We start from the raw sequence: 21405 nt of genomic DNA, 5'->3' as shown, positions 1-21405 counted from the left end.
AGTGTGAGCACATCACCTGCATGCCAGCGTGTGGATGACACCTCTTGCGCATATGCACATAGCCACCCGCACGCACGCACACACACACACACATATACTTGAACTATCCACACACTCCCAGGCTGGTCAGCATGGTCAACCCAAGCCCATTTTGTTGCCTGTTTGGTTTGGGATCCATATCAACGGCACTTGCCCAAGTGACAAAAAAATCGATCCTACCAAAGTGGAGGGGAGAGTGTCATGCCATCATATAGATCGCATATTGAACTGATCTTCTCTCCTTTACTTCGCCCCTCCTCCCTAACACAGGACATGCACTAATGCACAGGCACTGCAGCAAGTGCGAGGCGCGGTGAGATGTGACACAGCCGGCAAATAACATTCTGCCAACAGTCACTACGACACTGTCGGGTTAAAATGTTACATGTTTGCGGGTGGTGGTGTTGGGGGTGGTAGTGGAGACTGCTTTGCGATTCAGAGCTCCAGTTTCATCACTAACCTGGAGTGTCGTGTCCTCCCACTTTGACTCAGTGGAGATACCAGTGGAAAAAAACGGTGGAGATATCAGTGTGGCAACCGCAGGAAGCAGTGCCCAGGTGTTATGGCTATAATGAGTGTAACCTCTACCTGTTAGCTGAGTATGTATCCCACGCATCTCGCTGTAGTCCGGGATCTTTTTTCTTTTTTTTTTGTCCTGTCGTATCTTTACAGGGACACCTTGTTGAGAGCGTGAGGATTTTCAGCGCAATTATTCCCTATTCCCACCCATCATGCTAATACAGTGCTGAGAGTCCTCAGAACCCTTTTTTGTGACAAAACCCAGCAGTGCTGTGTCCACAAGCTGATAAACTGAGTAATAGTACTGTCGGCTCCGCGGTCCCTAATTCGCTAATGGTTCCAACTGGCAATGGGGGGGATCTGATTATACTCTCTTTTGGCCCTACAGGGGGCATTACCGCAGGACTGCAGGCCAAACATGGAAAAATCTATATGAAGCCTCCCTTATTTGCCCCCCCCCCCCCCCCCCCCCCCACTATGGAACAAACCACTTCTGATGTACACCACCAGCATCTTCAGTGAGGAAGAGCCAGACGAATGCCTTCTTGAACTGTATCCAAAGAGCAGAGGACAAAGAAAGTAGATACATAATCTAATTCTGCCATTGATTCCGGTTACTTATAGTGCAAATGGCTCACTTTCTGTACACCCTCATATTTTAACTGTATTATTAAAACAGTGTCTTTCATGGTGTTCACCGCTTGCTTTTTCCCACTGCTCTACAGGCCTTTGTACATGTACAGCCGGGGAGTAGCCTGTCAAGATCATGCGTCAGCCTCCAATGTTTTAATCCCCCCCACTGATTTGCCTCTTAATTGCACAGAGGGGGAAAATCACAGGTTTTAATCCATCCACTCTGTTCAGAGAGCGTTTACATTCTGGCCACAACTCGCTATTTCTGTCGACACTTACAAAAAAAATGTATTTTTTTTTTTGCCCAGACTGGCAGGGTACTTTGGAAAGCCAGCCATGTGCCATGTTGTATGAACGTGGCTTATGCTCCATCTCGGAACAGATCAACGGCACATTCAGATGCTGCATTTGAAATGGTTGTCACATGGGCCGAATAGTTACACTAATCAGCTCATGCGTGACGAATCAGAGACTTTTCACAGCTAGTTCTTCTGAAAGGGAGAAATAAAAGACATCGAGTGATAATGGCAAAGTCAATGTTTTATCAGTACAGAAAACCTAATTGCCTAAGCTATCCTTGAATTTGGAACTTCATATGAAGTGACATGCTGTGTAGCAGCTGCTTCAAACTACCTTCAAACCGGTAATTTTACTTGCCATGAAAAGGAATATCTTACCTTTTTACTACATGACTAGGCCTTTGTTTCATAAACCTTGTCCTTCTTCTTCAAACCTCCCCGATGTAAAGCTAGACATGGCTGCCTCCAGCTGAGGGTTCATTTAGTCTTCCCGCTTAGCTGCAACAGCTCCTCACGATCTCGGCCCTGATTGGCCCTGAAGCTTGGCTTAGGGGAGGCTCATTGTTTCTGTACCAGTGATGGTGTGTGTGTGTGTGTGTGTGTGTGTGTGTGTGTGTGTGTGTGTGTGTGTGTGTGTGTGTGTGTGTGTGTGTGTGTGTGTGTGTGTGTGTGTGTGTTGAGGGGTGGGGTTTCTTGTAGCGTGGCAGACGCCCTCACCATTTAGGCTGAGGGGCTGGGCTGATAAGAACAGCTTTATCAGCAGGGCCGGCCAAGGATTATGGGGTTCGACTGCGCCTGTGTGCTGGACTGGATTGGCACCACTCTGGGTTTCGGAGCTGGCTGTGAAAGAGCCATCAGCCCCCAATACCTCGCTCACCAACTGTTCACTCTTTCCGATGGCTATTTTCTAATCTGTCCTGATGTTTTGTTGCGTAAAATGGGTTTGCTGCACCAATACACATTCACAAAATATTTTAGTAAACAGGCAGAAGCTGTTGCAAGATGTGGCTCTTGGTCTCAGGTTTTGGTCATGGATTGTTTTAGGAAGTCAGGCTGAGTTAATTATTCCTGTTATTACCCAATACTCGTTTATCAATATTGATTCCTTTAATCCCACCATGAATTAATTCTACAATCTTATTTCATCATAAACCTTAATGAAGAAGCACCAAGCTTTCAGACTTTGAAATATATGGAACAATATAACAATAAATAGATGAGACTGAGAAAAGTTTGAATTCTGGACTTTTATAATGACACAGTAGGAGGTAGTCAGCAAATCAATACTCAGTATCACCTGCTCAATAATAATATTGCTGAAAGCAGACAAACTAATACACTAAAGGAAGCATTTTTGTACAAACTCTAGCAGTAATTACTAAACCAACATAAACACACTTTTTGATTAGTCAGTTTGCTGATTTGCTAATTCCCTCTGCTTAAATCTAAACCTTGGACAGAGAACTCTTTAATGTCTGAAGAACACAATTTAGTTCCACGAGTGTTCAGCCAAAGAATGTAGAGGTAATTACCTCCACATTTTAGTCTTACAACATGGTTTCTTTTTTCAGAGTAACTAAATACACTTTGTAGTAGTATATTTGGCCTTGAATGTGTTATTTTAGGCAGGCTGCAATAAAAAGGCGTTGTTTGCAGACACAAGGATACGCGACGGAGTAGCTGCAAAATGAGAATTAGCCTAGTGCTAATTGCTAAGTGCATCTTAAAGAGGTTGCTTTTATAATGTCTGTTTAATACTCGCCAGTGTAGAAGGAAGCCAATTCCAATATACTGCTCATATTTTAGATGCTGCCTTGTACTAGTGCTAAGCCTCTTAGTGTCTTTTATTGCATACCGTAAAAGGGCGGCTAAAATTTAAGTTATCTAATATTATGCACGCATTTTCAAAGGCATTTAAAAATTGCAAAGAAGTGACGAAATTACTTTCAAAATGCCTGTGGTGCAGAGGAAGATACGATGCCGATGCACTTCACTGACCTCCGTCTGCTCAAATTTGGATAAATGAATTCATTATTTTACAGTAGATACTCAAGTGCTTATGACCTCTCAATGCCGGACACCAAATGAAGTTTCCTAAGAGGAACACTGTAATTCAGCAGGTGCTGACTTTCACTACATAAGCCGCGGCGACACCTATTATTCTATTACAGCATGTACCTAAGTATCACACTTGCATATCTCTCTAACACTTCACCTGCGTTGTTCGCTTTACCTCCCGAGCGCTTTCTTTGCTAGCGACGTGCTGTAAGACGGAGCGCACAAGTGGCACTGGGATCCACTGCAGCCAACGTCATGTCGCGTGCACTGTCGTAACCTCCATCACGAGAAAGGAACCCGCCGCCGCCCGCGCGCGCTAAATCCCCTATCCGCCGTGCACCGAAGCTAGTTCTGCTAGCCGCACACTCGCCAGATACAGGACACACTGATGTGTCTGATAGAGATTGGCATCACACCAAGCTACGGGAACTGAGGGACCAGCCGGGGATTGGGGAACAGAATACTCCGCAGAATAAAGGCAGAAGCTTTAGATGGGTTTTGACTCGTATGCTAATTACGTAAATAAACAAATGCGGCAATACTGATTGTGCATTGAACTTTGGTTGGCATTTTGGTCCTTTTTTACAGGTAATTTATATAGTAAGGGCGGTTACTGAGCAGTGTTTGCACGGAATCTTGAGATCTTTGTTTTAACTGCCTCATATAAGTGGCAATGCTTATTTTTATGGTGAAAAGAAGCTGAAAGGTTGACAACAATGCCAAAACGGTCCATCTGATATTTAATTAACAGGAATAAAATTCCATGTTACTATTGAATGGTTTAACATCTGCAATGTTGGCCCTGCCTGCATTCATGTAATGATTTTGATTGGATGTTAAATGACTCTCCCATGGTTCTTTCTCTCCATAACCTAGAACACTTCTGGAAACACATTACAATATTCAATAGTTCATTCGGTTTCAGGAGACTGCTTTTGTACAACACTGTGCTTTGCTGTAAGCGTACACAGGAAGTAGAGATGGCTCAGACACTTGCTACTTTTTCTGCTTTCGGAATACTTTTCTTCTCTTACAAGTCACCGAAATAGAGATGAGAAAATAGGGCTGGGGTCCAGGGCATAGGAATGGAAAGGATATGATGAAAAAGGTGACGGAGAGAGGGAGAGACAGACAGAGAGAAAGAGAGAGTTAAGGATGTGGTTAAAGAGTGTGTGAGGGGAGATGTGGAGATGGTGTGGTTGGGGAAGAAAGTCAATTTTTTATTTGATGTGGCTGATGTGGCTTTAATGAAGAGGGATGAAACAGCTGCCATCAGGGCCCACAGTGCTATCGCACTCCAGCCCTGGATCTGAGTGAGGACCAAATGCCCCGACACACCTCACATGAGACCAGTTGGGGACGCATATGTGTCATGTTTGGCGGCGCACAGCCGTTAGATGTTCCCTGCGGTATCCCACGTCTGACTGCGCTCCCAAAGGAATCCGGCAGGTCAATACTAAAAATGTAAATACTAAATAATTGTAGTGGTTCTGCCTTTTCCCACTCGCAAGAAAATATTTTTGTGCAAGATGGGAGGGACCAATGTATTTCATGTCTTCCAGCAAGACTCCATGAAAAGAGTATGTCTTTAGGTTTAAGGATCAAAAGCATATTTGAAGCTACAAGACGACAATGTTTAAGGTTCAAATGAAATTAAGCATTTTCACACTATACCCTGTTAAAAACACAAAGTTTGCTCAACTTCTGTATGAAGGGCGCTGCATGACTGAATTTCACCGAAGGGCTCTGAACTGTTCAAAGGGATTTCCTTTTTGCCACAGACCGCACTGCAGAGAAGAGGGAGCTGCACTACTTTCCTGTTCTCCTCCTTTACCTCTCCCTCACTTTCTCACCTCCACAAAGGTTCTGCCCCTCACTTTCACCCCTCCCACCTCCTTCACTGCGGTCCTCTGTTTCACCGCTGTTCCAACAAGCCATAAATTACTCCTCAAGATTCTCAGCGGCGGCGTCCAGCAGGGAGATGCGGCAGGCCTTCACCGATCCTGCTAATAAACGCCTTGTTCCAGTTCACAGGGCCGATTCAAAAGACATGAGCCTCCGACAAGCACACTGGCCTTCATTAGCTGGAACTTGATGAAGGTGGGGGGTGGTGACCCGGGGGTGGGGTGGGGGGTGGGGAGGAGAGGGGGGGGTCACACGGAGAACCCCACAGCCTCCACCCCCCCGCTGATCACCGCACCATTGGGCACCACCGTCCAACCTGCTCTGCTCATTCCATGCCCCTGCATGGATTATCTTCCCTGCACACACACCCATACGAGTGGCTATAAGAGAAGCAGACAAAAGGAATCAGTCATATTGTGAAGCATTGAAAAAGACCTGCCTTGTCCCTATCAGGGGGAAGAGGCCATGCTGTCGGACACTTATTAATATCAATGGGGCCTCTTCACAGAGGGGCAACACAGTAATGGCTGGCTAGTAAATCAGGGGTTGGGGAGGGGTTGCTAATGGAGTGTCCATGTGCAATTTGCGTGGCGGAACAACAAATTGCCGGCTAATTAAGAGTGTATCGATCAGGATGGCCTCTGCCTCAATGCTCCTTGCCACCAGAGAGACAGCACTCATCTCCTGCTTAATTGTTCCCACACTGCAATAAATAAATGAACATGGCCCAGTGGCTGTGACAGGACGGGGAGATCATCAGTGTTCCAAATGCCATCTCCCCACAGCAGCAGGGACCAGCCTGGCTAATCCCTCCAACCACGCCACCACCACCACCACCACCACCAGTGGTGTAGATCTCCAGTCAGCCGGCTGGGGGGCTGGTGCTTTGAGTAGCAAGGCAGCCATCAGCCTTGTCGGTTGGTCAGTTCTGAGCCTTCTGCTAAGCCTTCACAACGCTCTCCCCACCGAGGTGGAGATTTCCCTCTGCAAGGTGCCAGGGAAAGCTGGAATGGGGCTGTGATGGCAGGGGCAAGTTTAATTAGCAGCTGGAGGGGAGGGCAGTGCTTTGGTATGCTCCTCCGCTGTTTTGAACCACTTCAGAGCAGCCTCGTTATCTGCATTAGCATCCACCTGATGGGCTCTCAGCATGGCTGCACTGGAATGCTAAGAAAATGTATTTATTTATTTACTAACTGATTTATCAAATGTACAGCAAACAAATTCCTAATTCCTAACAAGATAAGTGTAACTGAGCTCCCTGGAGAGGTTTGTCTCGTCCTGTCTGATTTTCCTGATGCTGCCGATTGCTCTTTGTGCTTCTGGCTTGTGATGCTTTCTGAGCTGGGCAGTTGCCACAGATTCCCTTCAGGGATATTAGGTAGCGAGTCACCAGCCTCTTGGTCTTCAGCTCCTCAGTCCCCTACACCCAGCGCAAAGCCAACAACAGCCTTACACGTATTCCTGTGCACGCCCGCACAGCAAAGCGCTTTAAAAGGAAGAGGGCTCCGAACTAGCATAGAAAACTCATCAGTATCCGCTCTCACAGTTTCGTGACTGATTAGTTCCAGGCACGAACTGCGGCACAGGTCCGCATAACACCTGCCGTGAGGCCAGTCGTGGCAGATCTCTTGATGTGATTGAGGGGGATACTCATTATGTCGTCCGTGCCGTCATTCACGTCCTTCATCACACCCGTGCGTCGTTCACCAGAGAGTCACAGTCTCATTTTGCTGCATATTTAAGGTAATTAAAGAACGGGAGGTTGAGCAATTATTCAAGACCCCATTTGCAACTCGTGGGATATTATGCAGCTGAGTCCCAAAGTAAGGACTGCTACAGGGCTGTGTTCAACACTGCCACAGGACTCACTAATCCACCTGGACCTCCATTAGTTGTATCAGTTTTCTCGCTCGTAGTTTTCTCACTCACTCAAACTGAAACACACACACACACACACACACACCCATGCTGACTTTGTGTGTGCCTGGTGTGCCTGCGTCCTCCACTTGAAATTAATTCCTGACATGTTTGTTTTTCGATCCCAGCCGGAACCAGGTCTGTGGAGCATGAATTAGAAGAGACTTCAGTTCCCCCCTGAGTACACCGCACTAGCATGACACAGCAGCACAGGAAACTTGTGCTGCTCTGTGTTTGTTTTTTTTGTTTTTTTTCAGAAACAGGAAATTGGATGTATGGAGAGGTCAGGGACAAGAAAAGCAGTAGGCTCTTGTTAGATGCAGTCAGCCATTTTTATTTTATTTTCCTTACAAAGTTAATTTGAGATGACTTGTAATGAGTGCAGCACCCACTTGAGGAGCTGCAACAACAGGAGATATTTAAAGACAAAAGATCAAAGGTGCTGACCAATATCAACCTGTCATTTCCTACACATGCCTCTCACTTCATACTGCTTATTCATCAGCCGTTTCTCTGTTCACCTCCTTCACGCTCTCTCCATATTGTGCACTCATATTCCCCTTACACATTACTTCCTTCTGACGTATCTTTCCCGTAGGTCCTCTCTGATATTCCTCACTTGTCTCATCCCTGTAACCTCTACTTTCTCTCCCACTTTCCCTACCGGTCCGCAGGGCCGTAGCCGGTCACCGAGAGCCCCTCCCCGACGACAGCAGAGACAACATCACCATTTTCACCCGCATCCTAGACCGCCTGCTGGACGGCTATGACAACAGGCTGCGCCCTGGCCTGGGAGGTGAGCCGCTCCGTGTCGCCATGACACGCTCCCCAATGGGCGCATCCCGCACATGGCAGTGGAACAGTGATGGGTTGGGACCGTGACCCGGTGGTGCATGGGCTCCTTGTCCTCATCTGATCCCCACCGAGCTCCCTCAGTACAGCGCCTTCCTACTCCCTTGTGACAGGCTCCATTTCGTACACACGACACCTCACTAATCCGCCTCCTCTCAGATCCATGACAGATTGCTTTTTTTTTTTTTGGAAGAGTGAAATAACTCATCTTTTGATGGCACAGTGGTGTTCATCAGCATGTCAGGGGAGGGGGGAGGTTGCGAAGGTGTAACAAAGCTGTGCAGAACGGCACTCTTTGGAAATCACTTGCAACTCATAAGGAGCCCCCGAAGACTGGAGCATTAGAGCACTTTGTTGAATATGGAGAAGCACTCGGTCTTTCCTCCTTCTACAGACTCATTCAGCAGTCACAAAGGAGTTTAGGAGGTGTTCCTATTGCCTTGGATTCTGACTTAATTTAGGTAGCTGCTTTTCGAGAATCGGAAAAGTAGGTTAAGTGTTCTTAAAGTGGGTTTCCTGGGACTTTGAAGACTGTTGTAACTCTCCGCAGACCAGGTTGGCATATGCAATGGCTGGATTTCTGAGCATTCCTGAGTGCTCTCAGGTGATTTTGCATCAATACCACATCAACAAACACTCCATTTTGTTGTTTCCTCTCTTGTTACTTCACTTCTTGGCAGTCTCATAGAGTGAAGTCCTAGGTGTCCTCTAAATGTGTCCTCATAAACCAGAGCCCAGCGGTGAGCAGCCCTCTCAAACTTTCCTTTTCTTTTTTTTTTTCTGCTGATGAATGGGCCGTGTCACGGTGCAGCGCCACGACTCCATTATGGCACGTCAGAACTGGAAGGCTTCAATCAGCCGCACCACCACAGCCCAGCCTCCCTCCCAAGTGGCCTGCCGGCTGGTCACATGCTCACTTCCCAACTATGTCAAACCCTAACCCCCTTCCTCACCCACAGCCCCTCCACCGGCTGCCGAGCCACCACGATCCACAGCTTCGGCTGCTAAGTGGGAGGTGCTCCCTTTCCTGGACACATCATTGAGAGAGCCGGAGCTGCCGTCGGATTTTGGACGGTTTGCGGTATGGCCTGAGCGTAGAGTCTCATCTCTAGTCTGTCTGGTTTCCTCGAAGCCGGCTATGGCGCAGAATGCCTTGTCGGAAGCAGTTTGTTTTGGATTTGTTTCCCTCCACTGTTCTTAAGCACTGCCTGTGTCACATTTTATGGTAATGACTCCACCAGACGAGGCATGTTAAAAGCATTAGCTGAAACCGATTCAAGCAGATATCTATATTTTCCCCATTTCCTTGTTTTTAGCATTACTCATTAGCTGTGGGGTAGCCTGCTGCTGTGATAGCAGCTCACTCAGTCATTAGAGACATTGTTTAGACTTCACACAGAGATTTTTTTTCTCTTGATTTTATATTGAAAGATGTACGTTGGAAATTAAAGCAGTATAACATCCTCGGTAGTAATACGTCTGGGTCTTACAGTGATGTTTTCCCTGTCTTTTCTGTCTAATCAGAGAGTGTGACTGAGGTTCGGACCAACATCTATGTCACCAGTTTTGGACCCGTGTCAGATACAGACATGGTAAGTAGTTCGTCTCTGTGCGATAAACAGGACTGTCTGCACTGCGACTGAATTTTTAATTCACCAAATGTTAATTCACCTCTCTCACAACTCAATATTTGTCAACGTCAACACCTGTCTGGCAGCAAGACTTACTGCGTTTCAAATCGGATTTGTTCGGGAACTGGCTTTGTTTCATGGTGCTGCTAAAAGATAGTTGAATGGGAAGAAAATAGAGAAATTTCCATTGCCCTTGAGTTGAGGTCGGCGGATTTGCTTGTCAGACGGGGCACGAAGGATGACACAGTGCTGAGATTACCCCCCTGACACACACACACACACACACACACACACCTCAGCCCATCCCATCTCAGGGAACAGGCTGATGTGCAGTGTTTCGTTACATGCTTGTTTAAGGGAGGGAGGTAATTGCTAGCCAGGCAGCACAGAAGAAACGTATGTGTCTTAATCATACACACAATTGGCTCTGGCATGCAAGATGAATCACCACAGCCACGTGGCGGCACTTTGTAGTCTCTATATGCCCTAATTTACTAATGGTGAGAAGAAAACAGTGCAGCCTGTCGCATTATATGGAGCATAAAATGATACTTGAATTACAAAGTAATAATTAGCTAGGTTAACATTAACATAATCATCCCTTGAGTTTTAGGGGGAAAAGTAAGGGATTTAGGAAGTTTCCAGATATAATTTATTCATTACCACCCCAAAAAACAGGAGCAGGGCCATTTTAGTGCCTGAGAAAGGGGCCTAATTAGCATGGTATTGCGCAATAATGGCTGCTGGTAAGAGAGCGCGCATGCTGGGGGCGTTTTAGATGGAGTGCACATGCATTCAAACAGCTGTGTGCCCTACCACCAGCATTCCAAGAACTTCATCAGGACCTACCCACCCCCACCCCCTGGAAAAGCATTAGTCCCATTATATTACTGAAGACCGTGTAGTCTTGTGGAGCCATGACGTTCTGCTATATTGCTAGAATATCGAAGCAGAAAGGCTTTAAGTGCAGCAAGGTCAGAACAGCTGGTAAAAAGTGGGGTGTTTAAGTGGTTAGCTCTGCTGATGATCTTGGGCATTTCTGTTGATGACTATAGGAATATTCGTCACTTTATGAGGTCATCAGGGTAGCAATTATTCCTGCGAAGTTGTGGCCAACCTACATCTCCTACGACTTTTATTTATCTTTCTCTCTTCCATCTTTGCATCTTTTTAGTTTTCCTTCTTATTGCTTTCATTCCAGTCATCCTTTTCTCTTCCACCTCTCTCTCTCTCTAGCACTCTTATTCACCCCCCCCCCCCCATCTATGTTTTGCTTTCTGTTTGTCCTCACGCTGCCCCCCCCCCCATTTTTCACCACTTTCGATCAGGCTCGCTTATAATAATCCGTGTCCTCCTTTGTCTTGTACCTATTTTCCTTTGCCTAACGTCCTCGTTTTTGTTTCTTTCTCTATCACTCCTCTGCCAGTCTCGACAGTCTGTCCCATTTATCATTGGACATCTCCCACCCCACCCCCATCGTGGACTTTGTCTGACGTGTGTGGCATGTCAAAATCAAGGCAAGTCTAATCTGCCCCAGGTGCTGCGTTGAGGCTTGTGAGTGCTGGCGGTGGCAGCACCAGGCCGGGGGCTCGTGCCCAAAGCCTGCAGCCGTCACGGTCCAGGAACAAGCTGAGATGCAGAGACACCGCTGGCAGCAGTGATCCTGATAGGTTCTGAGCCGGAGTTTGTCTCTGTAATTGTCTTCGTGGCATGACAAAGGCATAAGCATGTCGCTGTTCACTTCCTTTCCCGGACTTCACGTCATACATTGTTGGCTTAAGTTATCGCTCTTTGTGGCATGGTACGAGGTTCTGATGCTTGAGTGGTCATGTGGTTGTGTTTTTTGCGACCATTGACATTCCCATTATTCCTTAGATATTGTAAATATCGGAGACACAGATCTTCCTTCTTTTCAACATTGGCCATTTAGCCGTATTCTCTGCTGGCTCCCTGTTTCAGACTATTAATTGGCCATGTATTCCAGACACCAGGCTGTTTATTGGGCATCTCCACGTGAGGTTATACATAGCAGAGGCAGTCCAACTGAAAAGAGTGGAAGCTTGTGCTGTACCGGATCTCTCCTAAAGAAACAGGCTCATCAAGGCATCTCCTTTTATTGGGTTCCGTGGGCCGCCCCTGGCCTCCACATCCGTCACGCGTTCTTTCCCAAGAGAGCACACAGGCAAAATGAGTCTTTCCATAGAGAAAAGTAGAAAAGTAAAGAAGGGCAGGAGGGAGGTTAACTGAGAATTACAAGCATTGTTGCCAAGACTCTCAAAAATGCATCTGCCAGGGAAACCCGCCCTGGCAAACATTTGATCTATAATTTGCTCTCACTGTGGTGATCCATCTTATTCAGTGTGCTGGTTTTAATTTCCTTTTCTTGTCATATTATGACATGCTCACATTTAGGAGCAAATGTAAGTGTTAAAAGCTTAACAGCCAAAGTCTAGTCGAAGACAATTTGCATCCTTAATAGGTGGCATCCGCGATAGTCAGCATTTCGTTACCATAGCTACAAGTCGTTATGTTGACTTCCACAGATCCATGCTGTGTAATTGCAAAGCAACTTAAGATCCAAGTCTCCCTCATAAAGGATGTTTTTCCTGCTGTTATCTCATGCTTGTTTACTGCATTTACCCAGTCTTCTATCTGTAATGATCTTTAATTTGGATTGTGATAGATAAATCATTTATGTTTGTTAGTAAATCAGGGTTACAATTATGATTTAATACATGTGCAATCTAAAATCTGTTAAGGCTTTTGAATCTGGATTTTTTTTTAAAGTCTGCTCTGGGGTGAACCAGAAGGCTTTGTCATTTCCTTCAGTATAATTGCTGTGCAGAACTGGGGGGCATCATAAACTGTAAGGTACATACCTTATAATCCTTCACATGTCAGTCCACGGGGCTATGCATAAAAAACAGGCAGCAGGCTCAGCGGACTCATTTTTAATTTGTCAATATATCAGTGTCATTACACTTAATATTACTAAGACACAAGGAGAACTTGTCAGCTTATAGAGAAGCTAGTGGGATACCGAGGAAAGTAGAGCTCATAAAAATAAGTTATTTAAAATGAGTTATGCATAAGATCTCATCTTTCTGGCTGGCCTGTCTATTCTCACAAACAACATCTTTTAATATACACCCCCAGAGTCATTTTTATGTCATTATCCAGCCTAAATGCCCCCATACAAAGCATTTCCAGTTAGCAGCCATCATGTCACCATGTGTAGAATCCACAGGAAGGTCCGAGATCTGCTTGGATGAGCTCTGGGAATCTATAATGTTTTAAATACATGGGACCCATTTTCATCCCTAATCAAATATGATATTGATCCCTAACAGGGTGGTTCGCTTGGTCGAACAGCAACTTATATGCATGTCCGAGTCAATAAATAGTAATGGTGAAATGTTAGCTTAGTAAATCATGTGCCAGTTCTAATATGGATCTGAGAACAGATGCATATACTAGCAAAATCAGTAAAAAATCTGATTTCTTGGCTGTAAATTTTTTTGAGGATCAATTCTCACACAGAAAAAAACAGCAAAACTATAATTCATATATAGTCATTACATTAATATTTGAGCTGCCAAATATGAAATTACAGTCGTCATGTTATGTGTGATGTTATTATGGTAGTCTTGTTTCTTTTAACCAGATATTTCTGGAAATCCCTGAAGCATTGGCCTAGAACAAACTGGAGCCAAATGCGTTTTGCCTGGCAGCCAAATGCTGAAAGCCTTGAGTGCAGTGTTAGCAATGGATGATGGACAGAAAATAACATGTTGACAGGTCACATTGCCAGGAGTAAGGAGGAGTTTGTCACAGAGAGAGAGAGAGAGAGAGAGAGAGAGAGAGAGAGAGAGAGAGAGAGAGGCAGACAGACAGACAGAGAGAGACAGACAGAGAGAGAGAGAGAGAGAGAGACAGACAGAGTGAGAGAGCGAGAAAGAAAGAAAGAGAGAGTTAGAGCAAGAAAGAGGGAGAGGAGGGGGAGGGGACTATAGGAAAAGGACTTGGGTAAACAACAAACAACCTAATCTATAAGCAGAAAGATTAGAGATTTGCCTCCTTTCTTTTGGCTAAATCTTTTTGTTATGGCATGTAATTATATCCAGCACACCAGCCAAGTTTGGGAAGACTTCAAGTAACAGGGGCAAGTAATCCAGGTTTAATCAGGAATCAGTGTGATGAGAGCTTGATTCTTTGAATCTGTGTCACTTCTTTGCAACTGCCTTCAGTATCCTGCATGTTGAATGAATCCGGATGCAGTGCAGATGCATAGCTCAGCTGTGCAGAAGAGACCCGGTGTCACTTTTTTTTTTTTTTATTGTTTCATAGGGCTATCTTAACATTCTCATTACAATTCGTTGCACTCAGTAACTGCAGCCGGCGGTGGCCATAGGGATATGGCTGAAATCTAAACACCTCAACACCCCTCCAGGCATTATGTATAACATCTAGACTTTTTGGATTATAGCTTATAAGAGGAAAGAGTTGAGAGCAAGAATCCAAGAGTGCTGGATTTGGGCTGTAACGTTTGCCCAGTAACCACAGCACTGGAAGCCATGTTAGCAGACAAACTCTTTGATTGAAAGCCCTCCACTGGGGCTCCTGGCCATCCGAGTCCTGTCCTAACCCTAGCAGGGAGTTAGGAGACATGGGCCGCAGTAAGGATCATGTTCCCTACTGCAGCTTGGCCTCCTAGCATCAATCTACTGTTCACTAGTGGAGATTTTTTTTTTCCTTCTCCTTTTCGAACAGTCAGCTCGTTGAATAATCAGCAGTGTGTGCCGAATCACACAGGAGCAAAAAGTTCAAATTGTTGAGATAGATTGGAAAAGCACACTGTGACGTAAAAATATTTGCACACAGAGCAAAGATCGTGCTGCAGAATGAGGTGAAGCATGTCGAGGACAAGCGGACAGCACAGTGAAATTGTTGATGAGCACTAGTGCCCAATTTCCGTAGATAAACAGATGTCTTATATTTCATGCCATTTGAGTTCTCTTGTATTTCACAAAAAATCTTTTAGATTTCTAGTTTTTCACTTAAGAACCTCTCCAAATACAAGTCTATTAAATAGATAATTAAATTAACCAGTATGTTATCGAACCCCACCACCACACACTGTGTGTGTGTGTGTGTGTGTGTGTGTGTGTGTGTGTGTGTGTGTGTGTGTGCGCGCGCACATGTGCACCTGTTCGTGCACATCTGTATCTGTGTCCGTGTGTGTGTGCAGGTCACACGCCTTGCGACCATCTACACGTGTTTCCTGCCGGCACGATTTGCGCAGTACTTTTGCATCCCGGTTGTTGCTGTTGCTGCCGCACGTGTCAGGCAGCCTTGTACTGCCTGGGCTCTGCAGATAAGCCTTGTGATGTGGCTGACTTCACAGGTCTGAAAAACAGGCCGGTGAGCTTTGAGACGGCGGCTCATCCTAGGGAACCGCACACACGAAGACATTCCAAGCCCTCTCGACCAGACACAAGCCCTAAGTGACCATACTCGGCTGACATGCTCTTTTTGCTCAGATATGCCATGCTGCATTTTTGGATTGAGGAAAACAGAGACATACAGGAATCAGCAGTCAGTTTGTTTGGATTTAATGGCATAAATGATTGCTTATAAAAATAGCATATGTGGCACATTAATCTGACACCTTGACTGAACAAATTAAATGGTAGACTGATGCTTCTTTTTAATTAATTTTGTAATGCTACAGTGGACCACACAGCAGTTAACGGAGACCACATCAACACCTGAGGGAATGCATTATTAATTTGTTAGTGGAACATTCTAGGATACTTTAAGTCCTAGTAGACATAATTAAGAATGAAGACCTATGAGAAAAGAAATATGCATTATTATAGTGTATTCTGTGCTACATCAAGACTGTTGTATAATTGATTGTTGTTGACTATGTTTGGAAGTTCATCTGCATAACAGAGGAAATTTGCTCTTCATTCTCTGACAGGGGAACACATTTGGGCGGAAGCCCTGCACACACATGGAATTAAACATTAAAATCAAGCTGACATACAAACAGTCTGACATTAATTGAGTCTTCCGGATCTTTCTGCAGTTCCTCCAACATGCATCATTTTCCTGAGAAAGTATGCCTTACTTCCGCTCCATTTAAGATGAACTCAAGTGACCACATTTGCTTCTCAGCACAGCAGGCTCTGACAGGGCCATAAGCCATTCCCACTTAGCCCCCGACCCATCTCTGTGCGGCTCAGCACTAAATCAACCCCTCCGTTCACTGGGTGGTAGACAAATCCCCTAACGTTGCCCCATATTGTTTCCCCAGGGAACATCCAGCCACACGGCCATCTCTGTGCAGTCAGGGCCTTTCTTCCCAGGCCATATCTGGGAGGAAGAAGAACGAAGCCATGTACAGAGTCGGCAGAGCCCGCCAAGCTCTGGCCCAAGCCCCCAAGCACGAGTTCACTCCAAACACACACTAAATTAGGTCAACTCCAGCACTGTGTGAGGAGCAGTGAATGGGGAGGGGGGGGGTCAGGAGAGGTCATGGGGACAACTCCTTCACCCCCACGCACACTGCTTCATCTTTCACCTACTCTGGCCATGATTCTGGCAAGGAGCCGTTCAATTCGGTGCCGCACTCCTACCAGCTGGCCTGGGCTGCATCTGCTCGACTGGGTTACACTGGGCTTCAATGCTGCAGTTTTGATCTTTAACTGACAATTTGCTGGTTCTCACTCAATGGTACGTTCCTATTTGAAATGAGAGAGACAGAGAACTTACCTCAGTGAGTGACTCTGTTTCTTACACGTCAGTTCTTGAATTGATTCTCTAGTGGAAGGATGTGCTTGCGGACAATGCAATCAGGGGCTGAATACAGATGTGGGGACAACATTTGAGTCTAAGTACATAGATTAAGTTGAATATGGAGACTCTCTGCTTTCAAGTTGGAGACTGAAGTCCACTCTCACTGCAGGGAAAGGGAAGGTTTCAAGTCCATACCAATGTTTATCCCGCTGCCTCCCTTCCATTCTTTGACTCCTTCTGCAGGAGGGCTTATGCTGTTTCCACTGGGCCTTCCTTTTTCTAATTAACACTTTCCATGGGCTATAATTAATGAAATTGAATGACTTAAAAGGGATCAACTAAATGCTTAAAAGTGTATGGCTCTGGGAAAAGATGGAACAGTAATAACAGAAATGCAATTAAACTTTGTGGTGGGGGGTGGTGAGGTCCCCCAAAACACCATGCTTTAAAATTTTACAATTAGCATAGAAGTGACTGGAGTATTTTCATTAGAAGAAAGGCCATGTCACGCTCCCGTATGCTCACTTCCTCTAGGTCTTCCTCCTCTTGTTGTGCAGTCCACTTCTTTTAAAAAGAATGACACACTGGGGGGGGGGGGGGGTGGTAAGCCCTGAGTGATAGCCAGCAGGGGAAATGAATTCCCTTCACTATTCCTTTAGCATTGATCGCTTTGTAGACGTAGCTCAGAGGACCTGGCAGGAGATACGTACCACATTTCGTTTTGCAGTAGGTTAGCTTCTCTTTAAATGCACACAGATATGTCAGACAACTGACATGGAGAAGCTGATAATGAGTAGGACCAATGTCCACAGCCATAACGAACTTACCAGATCAGGGTCAAGTAAGCAACTGCCGTCATCACCAACACGTTGCTAATGGGCAGCATGCTAATTAATTACATTATATTTTTACAACTGCTGACACTGAGATGAAGTAGATTCAGGCATTCATTAAATCTGATTTGCATTAAGCACAAAGCATTTCTGTGGTAGCTAGTGCTAGAATTGATTTTGCATGCAGCTAGAGCATTTTTAAAGGCTGTTTTTATTTACACTGCTTCCAAATCAGACATTTGCTCTTTTGCAAATAAGCTTACAATAAGGGGGCTGCAAATTAAGATGCTGGAATTTTTGAAAATGTGTTATTGCTGGGGAAAAAAAAGATGTGTTCTGGGACACTAAAGCTTGTAGTTTTGTATTTCTCTTTATTTTGCTCTGCGTAAAACATGTCCTTCAGATAAATGTGTTTCAGATTGCTGTTACACTAAACCTAAGCACTTTGTCAGTTATAACTTCAGCAAAGCGATGTGTGCTAAAACATTTATGAGACATTATTATGATTATTGATCACCAACATAAATGGTTTGTCAGCTAATTTTTTATCCTTAACATCATACTTCGACATATTTCGACAAATCTGTGCCTGTAAATTGAAATAGATGTAATAGATTTGAAAGATTTGATGGATTGAAATAGTTGAAATAGATATTTACAATTATTTTTGGTTAAGATATTGTCCCCTTTTTAGTGAATCTCTTGATGCTAATTAACCCTCCAAAGCTGGTCCTTGCACGTTTTTTTAGGACACAGAATCACTTATAGGCCATCCTGGATGGTCACCGCCCAAGATGGGGCAGGGACAAAGAGCTTATCCTCATCCTCCCAGTCTCCTTAGGGCCGGATCAGACATGATACTCAGGGGTATCCTGTATTCCCCCAGTTCCATTGGAGGCCACAAAGACCCTCCAGCACAAAGCTGAACAATGGTATGTACAATATGTAATCTCTGCATTTGTGAGACAGTCGCCACAGATGAAAGAAGTCTATTCAGAGCTGAAAACAGGGCTCGCGGCGCTGCTTGTGGACGCTGCACAAAAGAAGCACAGCAGGAAGCAGCCGATTTGTAAACAGTAAAAAGTGCGCCAGTCTGCAAATCGAACCGCAATGACCACAGAGGATTTCTATGAATACTGGTGAACACTGAATCGATGGCTGCGATTGGTTTGTGAGCATTCCCATTACACACAGTGATACAGTGGTGTGTCTGATATTGGTATGAACTAGCTGCTCTCAAATTTGTCTTTACTCTGCCTTTTGAATATGACAGTGTCTCCCAGCAATGTTGGCAGGGTGCCTTGCATGCGGCTGTGGTGCTGTGGAACTGTACTGTGAACCTTCAGCTTCACTGATCAAACTTAGGCTAACAGAACACAATTTGAATATCAACAACACCACAAGCTTGTTTCCTGGGGGGAAAAAAGCAGAGTGATTTTTTTTTTTTCTATTTTCATTATGGTTCATTTTGCCTGCCCCCAGCCCCCAGCACCAGTCCTTGAAATAAAATCCTTCAAGTCATTTGTAATAAATTTGATTTTTCCTCTCACTTGTTTTCTGCCACAACATCGGAGCTTTTGGAATTTCTGATTGACTGGGCAACATAGATTTCTGTCTGTTGCTTCTCAGGTATCTTTTCCAGCAAATTGAACCTTTCGAAGCATGACAAAAGCCTCGTAAAACTCAGCTGGTATTCTGAAAAATAAAAAAGATTGGAAAAACAAAAAGTTTTAGTTTGTTGCCAAATACTCAGAGGTACAGGGCTACAGTGCTTAGCTTCCTTCTAGATGAATGCAACTCTGACATACAGCACTATAATGTAAAGAATGGATATTTAAATCATTAAAACATCACATAAACCCCAGTGGGCTTTTTTGTGAAGGCACTAATTGGTCTTTATGACATGAATGGGATAGAAATAGTTGTGAAATTTAAGCTGACAAGATTTGTTTTGGCTGTTTGTTTTCAACCAGCCTCTAAAGCCTGTGGAGAATCCATCAGTCTTGATGACTCAAGGGAGAGGTCTTAAAAATGGGAGCGATGTTCCTTACTGCGTTTGCCAAGAGAATCCCCTTCTCCACTTAGGAATGGTTTATAAAGCATGGCACCTCTTTCTGTATTGGCAATATGGTCAGAGAGATAACTCTTCAAGAAAAAAAAAAAGTTTGTTTTATGCCCGCAGCAACAGCTAAGAAAATGCAATCATACAAGGATAAACTTTGAAAAGGTGCCTTAAGAATTCCACACCGCTCAGTGATTCCACATCCGCTCAGTGCTGAAAGAAAATGAATGAATTTTTGAGGCGTAGGGCCGGGGAGGCTTCTCAACCAATTACGGCCATTTCGGAGAGTGGGCTAGACAAAAGGGCAGAGTGGCGTGTAGAGGTCACCACCTGCTCCTGGCTCGCATGCTAAAGACTAGATCTGAGCCTTTGACACTGCTGCAGGGGTCTCCCTCATGCCAAGATCAGATTCCATGGATTCAGCCCAATTATGACGCAGTTTCCAGTGTCAGGCTCAATTAGGGATGCTGGGAATGAGGAACAGGTCTCATTTTGTAACATAATTGAAAAACAATGATGTGGCATACGGGACGCCCTATGACATGACACCCCAATGAAAAGTTTAGTGTGTCCGAATTTTTTGTATTTTCCTGCCTAGTCCGACAACCCCTACAACATACTTGACATTGACCAATTAGGACGACAGTGTTCTGGCAGAGACATGGAAACGTGATGAAGTGAGGGGGAGATGCAGCTGTTGCTGTTATTTCAGTTATAGTGATTGTGAAACCACCTGATATTAAAACACATGCACATTCATTTATCATAGTATACAGTTTATGCCACTACTATTGCCTAATCTGACTTATCATAACCATCTTAAAAGACAGAAATATCATGTAGCCTGTTCCCAGCATTAGAGGGCATTAGGCCAAACAGTGTGGAGAGAACTCCAAAGTGAAATGTTCAGTGTTATTTTATTTGTTTAAAAAAAGCTGGCAGAGATGCCCTGACTCATTCTTCCTCTCTCCTTCAGGAGTATACGATTGATGTGTTCTTCCGGCAAAGTTGGCGGGATGAGAGACTGAAGTTTGACGGACCCATGCAGGTTCTCCCACTCAACAACCTGCTAGCCAGCAAGATCTGGACTCCCGATACGTTCTTCCATAATGGGAAGAAGTCGGTGGCCCACAACATGACGACGCCTAATAAACTTCTTCGCCTGGTGGATAATGGGACCCTGCTATACACTATGAGGTGAGATCTGAATGATTTATTTACATCTCCATGTAATGTGGACTGTACTGATAGCCTATACCTTTTTAAGGGTTTTTCATTCTTTTTTAATTTATTTTCCCCAATTCTTCTTCAGTTGATCACACAAGCACGAGCCTTACCTGTATGCTGCCTTCACTTACAGTCATAAACACTGAATCCGTTCAACAAACTTCAGTTGCCGATTATCATACCACAGAAACATCTTGCCCTGCTTTTGTAGCCCAAGCAAAAGTGCCGAACACGAGACAGGAGAGGCCAGTGGTGCCTGATCAAGTTGGGCACTAATGCATTTTTAATGTTGGACGTTAAGTAGGGCTTCGGAGAAGCAGGAAGCCCCTGGCCCAGACTCCACGCTGACCCCAAGTGCTTGATGAATGAATTGGGGAATTGAATTGAGACCGGCTTGGCCTGAAGCTGTTCAGTGCAATGTGTCCAGCTGCCCGAGACAGAGCAGGGTAGGTCCACCATCCATTTTGGGCCATCCTTACTCTGAGAAAGGTTTGTATGCCCAAGCCAGAAAGGGATTCTTCTCCCCTGAAATTTCCTTTTTTTCCAGGATTTTACAAATGACCTTAAAGCCAGCAGAGAAGCAAACCACGTCATAGAGATATGCATATGACATTAGCTCACATCTCAAC

At 44.9% G+C, this 21405-nt stretch overlaps 1 protein-coding gene across 2 annotated transcripts in view; it reads left to right on the top strand.

The window, feature by feature from the left end:
* The window catches only part of gabra3 (gamma-aminobutyric acid type A receptor subunit alpha3), an 80700-nt gene that overhangs the window by 17578 nt on the left and 41717 nt on the right, over positions 1-21405 (top strand). For both annotated transcript variants that reach the window (XM_027019099.2, XM_027019107.2), the window contains 3 exons: positions 8045-8166; positions 9747-9814; positions 20526-20746. In XM_027019099.2, coding sequence (XP_026874900.2) covers positions 8045-8166; positions 9747-9814; positions 20526-20746 — 411 coding nt within the window. The remainder of the gene's footprint in view (positions 1-8044; positions 8167-9746; positions 9815-20525; positions 20747-21405) is intronic.

The sequence above is a fragment of the Electrophorus electricus genome, chromosome 6 (genome assembly GCF_013358815.1).
Source record: "Electrophorus electricus isolate fEleEle1 chromosome 6, fEleEle1.pri, whole genome shotgun sequence".
NCBI lineage: Eukaryota > Metazoa > Chordata > Actinopteri > Gymnotiformes > Gymnotidae > Electrophorus > Electrophorus electricus.
This window is presented reverse-complemented; position numbering and strand designations above follow the sequence as displayed.